Below are 11,060 nucleotides of genomic sequence, written 5' to 3'. Positions count from 1 at the left end.
GTGAGGCCTGGAGCGAGGAGCAGATTGTGTCCTGGAGCGAGGAGCAGAGTGAGTCCTGGAGCGAGGATCAGAGTTTGTCCTGGAGTGAGGAGCAGAGTGAGTCCTGGAGTATGGAGCAGAGTGAGACCTGGAGAGAGAAGCAGAGTGTGTCCTGGAGCGAGGAGCAGAGTGAGTCCTGGAGTGAGGAGCAGAGTGAGTCCTGGAGCGAGGAGCAGAGTGTGTCCTGGAGTGAGGAGCAGACTGAGTCCTGGAGTGGGGAGCAGAGTGAGTCCTGGAGCGAGGAGCAGAGTGTGTCCTGGAGTGAGGAGCAGACTGAGTCCTGGAGTGGGGAGCAGAGTGAGTCCTGGAACGAGGAGGGGAGTGAGTCCTGGAGCGGGGAGCAGGGTGAGTCCTGGATCAGGGAGCAGAGTGAGTCCTGGAGTGAGGGGCAGAGCTAGTCCTGGAGTGAGGATCAGAATGTGTCCTGGAGCGAAGATCAGAGTGTTTCCTGGAGTGAGGAGCAGAGTGAGTCCTGGAGCGAGGAGCAGAGTGAGTCCTGGAGTGAGGATCAGAGTGAGTCCTGGAGTGAGGATCAGAGTGAGTCCTGGACCGTGGATCAGAGTCAGTCCTGGAGTGAGGAGCAGAGTGTGTCCTGGATTGGGGAGCAGAGAGTGTCCTGGAGTGAGAAGCGGAGTGAGTCCTGGAGCGAGGAGCAGTGTGAGTCCTGGAGTGAGGAGCAGAGTGAGCCCCGAAGTGAAGACCAGAGTGAGTCCTGGAGTGAGTAGCAGAATGCGTCCTGCAGCGTGGAGCAGAGTGAGTCCCGGAGTGAGGAACAGAGTGAATCCTGGAGCAAGGAGCAGAGTGATTCTTGGAGTGAGGAGCCGATCGGGTCCTGGAGTGGGGAGCAGAGTGAGTCCTGGAGCGAGGCTAACAATATGTCCTGGAGTGAGGAGCAGAGTGAGTCCTGGAGTGAGGAGCAGACTGTGTCATGTAGCGGCGAGCAGAGTGAGTAGTGGAGTCAGGAGCAGAACGAGTCGTGCAGTGAGGATCAGAGTGATTTCTGGAGTGAGGAGCAGAGTGAGTCCTGAAGTGAGGAGCAGATTGAGTCCTGGAGTGAGGAGCAGAGTGAGTCCTGGAGTGCGGATCAGAATGTGTCCTGGAGCAAGGATCAGAGTGAGGCCTGGAGTGAGGAGCAGAGGGAGTCCTGGAGTGAGGAGCAGAGTGAGTCCTGGAGCGGGGAGCAGAGTGTGTCCTGGAGTGAGGAGCAGAGTGAGTCCTGGAGTGAGGAGCAGAGGGAGTCCTGGAGTGAGGAGCAGAGTGAGTCCTGGAGTGAGGAGCAGAGTGAGGCCTGGAGCGAGGAGCAGAGTATGTCCTGGAGTGGGGAGCAGATTGAGTCCTGGAGTTAGGAGCAGAGTGAGTCCTGGAGTGGGGAGCAGAGTGAGTCCTGGAGCGAGGAGCAGAGTGTGTCCTGGAGCGAGGAGCAGATTGAGTCCTGGAGTTAGGAGCAGAGTGAGTCCTGGAGTGGGGAGCAGAGTGAGTCCTGGAGCGAGGAGCAGAGTGAGGCCTGGAGCGGGGAGCAGAGTGAGTCCTGGAGCGGGGAGCAGAGTGAGTCCTGGAGTGAGGAGCAGAGTGAGTCCTGGAGCGGGGAGCAGAGTGAGTCCTGGAGCGAGGAGCAGAGTGAGGCCTGGAGCGGGGAGCAGAGTGAGTCCTGGAGTGAGGAGCAGAGTGAGTCCTGGAGCGGGGAGCAGAGTGAGGCCTGGAGCGAGGATCAGAGTGTGTCCTGGAGCGAGGAGCAGATTGAGTCCTGGAGTTAGGAGCAGAGTGAGTCCTGGAGTTAGGAGCAGAGTGAGTCCTGGAGTGGGGAGCAGAGTGAGTCCTGGAGCGAGGAGCAGAGTGAGGCCTGGAGCGGGGAGCAGAGTGAGTCCTGGAGCGGGGAGCAGAGTGAGTCCTGGAGCGAGGAGCAGAGTGAGTCCTGGAGTGGGGAGCAGAGTGAGTCCTGGAGCGGGGAGCAGAGTGAGTCCTGGAGCGGGGAGCAGAGTGAGTCCTGGAGTGGGGAGCAGAGTGAGTCCTGGAGCGAGGAGCAGAGTGAGTCCTGGAGCGAGGAGCAGAGTGAGTCCTGGAGCGGGGAGCAGAGTGTGTCTTGGAGTGAGGAGCAGACTGAGTCCTGGAGTGAGGAGCAGAGTGAGTCCTGGAGCGAGGAGCAGAGTGAGTCCTGGAGTGAGGAGCAGAGTGAGTCCTGGAGCGAGGAGCAGAGTGTGTCCTGGAGTGAGGAGCAGACTGAGTCCTGGAGTGGGGAGCAGAGTGTGTCCTGGAGTGAGGAGCAGACTGAGTCCTGGAACGAGGAGGGGAGCGAGTCCTGGAGCGGTGAGCAGAGCCAGTCCTGGAGTGAGGATCAGAGTGAGTCCTGGATTGGGGAGCAGAGTGAGTCCTGGAGCGAGGAGCAGAGTGAGTCCTGGAGTGAGGAGCAGAGTGAGCCCCGAAGTGAAGACCAGAGAGAGTCCTGGAGTGAGTAGCAGAATGCGTCCTGCAGCGTGGAGCAGAGTGAGTCCCGGAGTGAGGAGCAGAGTGAATCCTGGAGCAAGGAGCAGAGTGATTCTTGGAGTGAGGAGCCGATCGGGTCCTGGAGTGGGGAGCAGAGTGATTCCTGGAGTGAGGAGCAGAGTGAGTCCTGGAGTGAGGAGCAGAGTGAGTCTTGGAGTGTGGAGCAGAGTGAGGCCTGGAGCGAGGAGCAGAGTGTGTCCTGGAGTGAGGAGCAGAGTGAGTCCTGGAGTGAGGAGCAGTGGGAGTCCTGGTGCGAGGAGCAGAGTGAGTCCTGGAGTGAGGAGCAGACTGTGTCATGTAGCGGCGAGCAGAGTGAGTCCTGGAGCGAGGAGCAGAATGAGTCCTGGAGTGAGGAGCAGACTGTGTCATTTAGCGGCGAGCAGAGTGAGTAGTGGAGTCAGGAGCAGAACGAGTCGTGCAGTGAGGATTAGAGTGATTCCTGGAGTGAGGAGCAGAGTGAGTCCTGGAGTGAGGAGCAGACTGAGTCCTGGAGTGAGGAGCAGATTGAGTCCTGGAATGAGGAGCAGAGTTAGTCCTGGAGTGTGGATCAGAATGTGTCCTGGAGCAAGGATCAGAGTGAGGCCTGGAGTGAAGAGCAGAGTGAGTCTTGGAGCGAGGAACTGAGTTTGTCCTGGAGTGAGGAGCAGAGGGAGTCCTGGAGTGAGGACCAGAGTGAGTCCTGGAGTGAGGACCAGAGTGAGTCCTGGAGTGAGGACCAGAGTGAGTCCTGGAGCGGGGAGCAGAGTGAGGCCTGGAGCGAGGAGCAGAGTGAGGCCTGGAGTGTGGAGCAGAATGAGGCCTGGAGCGAGGAGCAGAGTGAGTCCTGGAGTGAGGAGCAGAGTGAGTCCTGGAGTGGTGAGCAGAGTGAGTCCTGGAGCGAGGAGCAGAGTGAGGCCTGGAGCGGGGAGCAGAGTGAGGCCTGGAGCGGGGAGCAGAGTGAGTCCTGGAGTGAGGAGCAGAGTGAGTCCCGGAGCAGAGTGAGTCCTGGAGCGGGGAGCAGAGTGTGTCTTGGACTGAGGTGCAGAGTGAGACCTGGAGTGAGGAGCAGAGTGAGTCCTGGAGCGAGGATCAGAGTTTGTCCTGGAGTGAGGAGCAGAGTGAGTCCTGGAGTGTGGAGCAGAGTGAGGCCTGGAGCGAGGAGCAGAGTGTGTCCTGGAGCGAGGAGCAGAGTGAGTCCTGGAGTGAGGAGCAGAGTGAGTCCTGGAGCGAGGAGCAGAGTGTGTCCTGGAGTGAGGATGTAAGGGGTGGTGTAATTTTTAAATCATTAACTGTTGTAGTAAGCACATAGTAAGTACAAAGCCACCATTTTAGTCCTCTCTACCCTGTAGTAAGCACCAGCAGATACTCCCCTAGATTTTCATGAATGGAACAATGGAAACAGCTTTCCTCGTGGCTGAGGGACTGCCCACAACCCACGGCTGTACATCATCATCCATATAAGGGAGAAACGGAGAACTCAAACACTGATTGGCTGGGTGATGAACCAAATAATCTCATCCATCAGGGAGGACAGTGGGGAACTTTGACACCCATTGGCTGAGACAGTAGAAGGCCCAGCCCATTACTACATGTATATAATGCGCGGGGATTACAATCTGTGTGTGTGCCTCGTGGGAAACCATTGAGGTAACACCCAGTTCTGCAGAACTGAATACATAGTTTTGGACGAACTCCTCCGTGTCTTTGTTCTTGGGAAGGGAAGCAGAGTGCCTGATGGGGGTCGCAGAGTCCCCTATCTTGCACAATTGGGGGCTCGTCCGGGATGCAATAATTATTGCCGGGGCTCTCTTCGGCTCGTGGATCAAGTCTGATACAAAAAGACGCGTCTGGTATATATTTATACTGCTCACTGGATCGGCTTGGTCCGTCAGCCGTCGGCCAAGAGAGTGACCCGGCTCATTAAAAATAATTTTGAATCCTGGAAAAGGAACACACGGACGAGTGCTGGGACGACTGGTTAGTGACTATACGCGGGGGTACACACATTTAAACAGGCCAGACAACTCCGTGCACGGATCAAGGTAAGAGATTTTTTTTGTTCTTCCTTGTTGGCCACGTGGTTTTGACGGTCATCTGTGAAAACGCTTTCGGCGTTTAAGACCAGGACCGAAGATAAGCCACGGGAAATTGTGGTTTTGACGGTCATCTGTGAAAACGTTTTAGGCGTTTAAGACCAGGACCGAAGATAGACCATGGGAAATCAGACTTCTGAATTTATTAAGGAGAAGTCAGGGAAGACTGCAAATGGGAAAGAAATACCCCCCGATAGTCCATTAGGTCGGAAGTTAAGTCTATGGACGGACAGTAGTAGGACAAGGGACTTAAAGAAAGAGACCATGATAAAATATTGTTGTTTTATATGGACCAAGGAACCTATCCGCGCCCCCTCGGTAGTTTGGCCCGAATATGGATCTGATGAAGACTGGGTGTGTCAAATCCTAAATGTATATGTTAACAGAAAACAACCGTTTGACCCAGAAGAGAGCAAATACGCCGCCGCCTGGCTGGCAGGCGATAGTGAGGGTCCCACGCGTCTCTATCCTCTGATTCCCCAAACAGAGCCGAGGAAGCCCCAGAAGCCTTGGGACGTCCTCACCGACGGTTTGCCACCGTCTGCCCCGCCCCCGTATATACCACCCGCGCACGACCAGGCGCACGACCAGGCGCACGACCAGGCGCACGACCAGGCGCACGACCAGGCGTCCAGCGCGGACCTCCCTCCTGCGATGGATAAGTCCGATTCCCAGCAGGCTATGACCAGTGAGGCAGGGCCTGAAGACAGTTATGGAAGACCTAATAAAAGATGGATTGGTAGAGCCCTGTATGTCACGATACAATTCCCCCATCCTGCCGGTCCGGAAGTCGGACGGGAGCTACCGAATGGTCCAAGACCTAAGGGAAATAAATAAAATTGTCCAAGTACGGCACCCTGTGGTACCGAACCCATACACTATTCTGGGGCGAATACCCCCGGACCACGGCTGGTTTAGTGTTATAGACTTAAAGGATGCCTTCTGGGCGTGTCCCCTGGACAAGGACAGTAGGGATTTTTTTTGCTTTTGAATGGGAGGATCCTGATACTGGCAGAAAACAGCAGTACAGGTGGACAGTGCTCCCCCAAGGATTCACTGAGTCCCCGACTCTGTTCGGGCAGATTCTGGAACAATTATTGGAGGGACTAACCTTGTCCCCGGCCCTTAAGCTTATACAATACGTGGACGATCTCCTTTTATCCGGACCCACGGAGGAGGACGTCCTACTTGGGACTAATGCCCTGTTAAATTACCTAGCTGAGAAGGGGTTAAGAGTGAGTCAGAAGAAGCTCCAATATGTCGAGAAAGAGGTTAAGTACCTGGGACACTTGATAAGCCAGGGACAGAAACGAATAAGTCCGGAAAGAGTGCGGGCAATAATCGAACTAGGCCTCCCAATGACTAAGAGGGAATTACGGAGGTTCTTGGGACTCTTAGGCTATTGTCGGTTATGGATAGATGACTATGCCCCCCTTACTAAAGACTTGTACCTAAAACTCATCGAGGAGGCACCCAATAGAATAAAATGGGAGGAGGAGGAGAAAAAGTTAATTGGAATTCTAAAAGAAAAATTGATGACCGCGCCTGTTTTAAGCTTGCCGGATTTTAGTAAGACATTTCGTCTCTTTGTAAACTCCAGGAAGGGAACCGCTCTTGGAGTATTGACCCAGGATTGGGGGGGAAAAAGGAAGCCCGTGGCTTTCCTGTCAAGAATTCTGGATCCAGTCTCCCGAGGGTGGCCGGAGTGTGTCCAAGCTGTGGCAGCCACGGCAAAGCTGGTAGAGGAAAGCAGGAAGTTGACTTTCGGGGCCCCCTTGACAGTCATTACACCCCACCAGGTTAGAACTATCCTGAATCAGAAGGCTGGAAGGTGGCTGACTGATTCGAGAATTCTGAAATATGAAGCCATACTGTTAGACCGAGAGGACCTCCGAATAGAAGTCGGGGGCTGCCAGAACCCGGCGGACTTCCTTTGGAAAGGGGAAGGGGAGGAGGAACTGGAACATTGCTGTTCAGACATAATAGAGTACCAGAGTAAAGTGAGGGAAGATCTGAGGGACACCCCCTTACATGCAGGAAGGCGGTGGTACATTGACGGGTCCTCTCGGGTGATAGATGGGAAAAGACACAACGGTTATGCAGTCATTAGTGAGACTGGTTGGGAATTAATGGAAAGTGGACGGCTACCGAATGCCTGGTCCGCACAAACATGCGAATTGTACGCCTTGCACCGGGCTTTGAGGAATTTAAAGGGAATAGCCGGGACGATATACACAGACTCTAAGTATGCCTTTGGGGTAGTACACACCTTTGGGAAGATCTGGAAGGAAAGGGGAATGATAAATAGTAGAGGAAAGGAGTTGGTCCACGAGGAACTGGTAGCCATGATCTTGGAGGATTTGTTGCTGCCACAAGAGATTGCTGTAGTACATGTGAAAGGGCACCAGAAAGACGATAAAATAGAGACCCTGGGGAACCAATTGGCAGATGAACAGGCAAAATTGGCCGGGATGGGGAAGGAAGTAATAAACTGCCTGGTAAGGATTCCCCAGATATCTGAAATTACCGAAGTGCCCACGTTCACTCACAAAGAAGAAACTCTTCTTGCGTCTCTGGGGGGTACAAAGGATAGGGAAGGGAAGTGGACCTTACCCGATGGCCGCCAGCTACTGAATCGACCGTTGACGCGGGACATTATTGCCCGTCTACACCAAGGGGGTCACTGGGGCGCCCAGGCACTGTGTGATGCCTTCCTGCGCCAATATGCCCACCCTGGTCTGTACACAGTAGCCAAGCAGGTCACGGGAGATTGCATAACGTGCTGAAAGATTAACAAAAGGGGGCTGCGGAAGCACGCAAGGCAAGGGGGTAGGAGTCCGGCCTATAGGCCGTTTGAGTATGTCCAGGTAGATTACACTGAGCTCCCCCCCATAGGTCGCCTGAAGTATCTATTAGTAATAGTAGATCACCTGACAGGATGGGTGGAAGCTTTCCCCACTGCCACGGCAACAGCAACCCAGGTTAGCAAAATTCTACTCGAACAAATCATCCCACGGTTTGGGCTACCCCGCGCTATTGACTCTGACCAGGGGAGCCACTTCACCTCGACTGTCCTCCAGAATATAGTGCAAGCAATGGGGATTGACTGGGATTTGCACACCCCCTGGCACCCCCCCTCCTCGGGCAAGGTCGAAAGAATGAACCAGACCATCAAAAAGCAGCTAACCAAACTCACTAGTGAAATCGGCCTGCCTTGGACCAAATGCCTACCCCTTGCCCTATTGCAAATTCGCACCCAGCCAAGGCGGGATTTGGGCGTCTCCCCTTTCGAAATGCTGTTTGGCCTCCCATTCCATGGGCCGAAGGGGGAACCCCCTGTATTCGAGTCTCGGGACATGTTTGTGCAAAAATATGTGGTGGCTCTGGGGTCTGCTCTATCTCGTTTACGCCAACAGGGACTTTTGGCACAGACGCCGCCCCTCGAGTTCGCGGTGCACACCATCAAGCCGGGTCAGTGGGTCCTGATTAAAAGCTGGAAGCAACGCACCCTCGAACCAACTTGGGACGGTCCCTTCCTAGTACTTTTGACGACCGAAACGGCTGTCCGTACGGCCGAAAAGGGCTGGACACATTACACTCGAGTCAAGGGACCAGTGCCACAACCGACGGAGGACGAACAAACCTCTCTGACAGAGGCATCTAAGGAACAGAGACCCTGAGAACAGACTAGTCGGACTTTGGCGAATCTAAAGGAACTGTGCCCTCTGGCTAAAGGTGTCGCGACAAAATGCGGTCAATCATATTGTTAACTTGCTTTGTCATTATCCTTGGGCTGGGTCATAGTGCGCGTGTTACCCAATTTGGCCTCCGGAAAAAAACAGGCAGAGGACCGTCAGTGGTTCTCCATCTCCGTGCTTGCCAACAAGCCAACACAGACATTTAGCTTAGACCTATGTGGGTTGGTGCCCTGCAGGACTAAAAGTGAACTGAATCAAACTAAACGGAACCTAGAGAGAGAAAGGAGATTCCAGGGTCAGGCGTTAGTATTACAATTGCATGGTAGGGAAGGCATACATAGGCCTCCAGCCCCTGGGGTCCAGGCTATGGTGTCAGTTGTCCGTGATCCCATTACCCCTGGACAAGATTGTGGGCGGAATCAGTGCAATCCGCTCTACCTGACCATAAAGAACTTGGGAGATAATGGGGCGAGCCTTAATGGAACAATCCTGGGTATTAGAGTTGGGGGCCATAGAGGACAGGAGGGGGTGCAGCTGTGCTGCACGTATATCACGGTCATTGAAGCTGAGTCTGGGGGCTCATCCACCACCGACGAGCAGGGTAAAATTAGAATAATTGAGGTGACGGATTTGGAAAAGACCTTTGAAATAGAAACGGGATACGGGGAGGCGAATGCCTGGATGGAATGGGTCAAATATACTGTGAGGAGCATGAAAAAGAGTGATTGCTACGCATGCACGGGTGCCCGCCCTAACCCTCAGGTGGTCCCGTTCCCGCTGGGATGGGAGAAACACCCACGAGCCTTGGACTGCATGATAATGCTGTACCAGGACCGAGAGGCCTGGAACGACCCCACTTGTCGACCCTTAAGTTTGAAGTTTCCCCCCGTCAGGTCTGAGGGAGCGCCCCGCCCGCCATCATTCTCAGGGGTAACGGGTATGCACCAGGCCTGTGTCTCTCGGACGGGACTACAGTGGGACGACGATGTGGGGACATTTGACAAGTGCAGCGGATCAATTCGGCTGGTCAACGAAACTACCGGGGGGGGGAATTACTCCCACATTCATGTGCCTAGGGCAGACCTCTGGTGGTACTGTGGTGGGAGGATTCTGCGACAGACCCTGCCCCGAAAATGGACGGGCACTTGTGCAATCGTTCAATTGGCCATCCCATTCACCCTGGCATTCGAAAAACAAGAGCAACCCCGTTTCAGTGGAAGAACTGAGAGAGCTTTGGAGACCTCTTTCGATGATAACATATATTTAGACGCCATAGGGGTCCCCAGGGGTGTTCCTGACGAGTACAAGGCTAGGAACCAGATAGCGGCGGGTTTTGAGTCGTCACTGTTCTGGTGGGTTACCATCAATGAGAACGTGGATTGGATTAATTATATTTACTACAATCAGCAGAGGTTCATTAATTATACCCGTGATGCAGTAAAAGGAATAGCAGAACAACTGGACGCCACTAGTCGGATGACGTGGGAAAATAGGTTGGCCTTAGACATGATGTTGGCAGAGAAGGGGGGTGTTTGTGTCATGATAGGCACTCAGTGCTGCACTTTCATCCCCAACAACACAGCCCCTGATGGGTCCATCACCCGCGCCCTGGATGGACTCACCACATTGGCGGACGAACTCGCCGAAAACTCGGGTATCGACTCTGGCCTCACGGGTTGGTTGGAAGTTTGGTTCGGTAAATGGACAGGGGTGGTCGTTCCCTTTCTTGTCTCATGTATAGTGGTGGCAGGGGTACTCACTGCCCTTGGGTGTTGTGTTATTCCCTGCGTCAGGGGATTAACTCAACGACTGATCGAAACCGCCCTTACTAAGAGGGACGTTCCCTATGGGCAGGTTGAACGAATGAATCTCGAGATGGAACAACGTGAATCCCTCTTGGGCGGGGGTGGTATTAGAGATGGGCAGTTTGATGAACAAGCTCGGGAGTTATTAAACGCCCTGGAGAGGAAACTCCCAGTTTAAAAATTACAAACTGTAAGAAAAGACACGGGGGATTTGTAAGGGGTGGTGTAATTTTTAAATCATTAACTGTTGTAGTAAGCACATAGTAAGTACAAAGCCACCATTTTAGTCCTCTCTACCCTGTAGTAAGCACCAGCAGATACTCCCCTAGATTTTCATGAATGGAACAATGGAAACAGCTTTCCTCGTGGCTGAGGGACTGCCCACAACCCACGGCTGTACATCATCATCCATATAAGGGAGAAACGGAGAACTCAAACACTGATTGGCTGGGTGATGAACCAAATAATCTCATCCATCAGGGAGGACAGTGGGGAACTTTGACACCCATTGGCTGAGACAGTAGAAGGCCCAGCCCATTACTACATGTATATAATGCGCGGGGATTACAATCTGTGTGTGTGCCTCGTGGGAAACCATTGAGGTAACACCCAGTTCTGCAGAACTGAATACATAGTTTTGGACGAACTCCTCCGTGTCTTTGTTCTTGGGAAGGGAAGCAGAGTGCCTGATGGGGGTCGCAGAGTCCCCTATCTTGCACAAGGAGCAGACTGAGTCCTGGAGTGGGGAGCAGAGTGTGTCCTGGAGCGAGGAGCAGAGTGAGTCCTGGAGTGAGGAGTAGAGCTAGTCCTGGAGTGAGGATCAGAATGTGTCCTGGAGCGAAGATCAGAGTGTTTCCTGGATTGAGGAGCAGAGTGAGTCCTGGAGCGAGGAGCAGAGTGAGTCCTGGAGTGAGGATCAGAGTGTGTCCTGGAGTGAGGAGCAGAGTGAGTCCTGGAGTGAGGAG

The 11,060-nt window shown here is 53.9% G+C and overlaps 1 protein-coding gene across 1 annotated transcript; it reads left to right on the top strand.

Annotated features, from left to right (window-relative positions):
• The first annotated feature begins 4,299 nt into the window (after positions 1 to 4,299).
• On the top strand, positions 4,300 to 10,741 carry LOC148148236 (uncharacterized). The gene is made up of 2 exons (XM_087993324.1): positions 4,300 to 4,541; positions 8,009 to 10,741. Exon 2 carries the CDS (start codon positions 8,657 to 8,659, stop codon positions 10,271 to 10,273), a length of 1,617 nt encoding a protein of 538 aa, XP_087849450.1. The 5' UTR covers positions 4,300 to 4,541; positions 8,009 to 8,656; the 3' UTR covers positions 10,274 to 10,741.
• Positions 10,742 to 11,060: the final 319 nt, after the last annotated feature.

The sequence above is a fragment of the Chiloscyllium plagiosum genome, unplaced genomic scaffold (assembly GCF_037043375.1).
Source record: "Chiloscyllium plagiosum isolate Xiang-an unplaced genomic scaffold, Cpla_swu_hap1 HiC_scaffold_13, whole genome shotgun sequence".
NCBI lineage: Eukaryota > Metazoa > Chordata > Chondrichthyes > Orectolobiformes > Hemiscylliidae > Chiloscyllium > Chiloscyllium plagiosum.
Note: the sequence above shows the minus strand (reverse complement) of the source record. Positions and strands in the feature narration are given on the sequence as shown.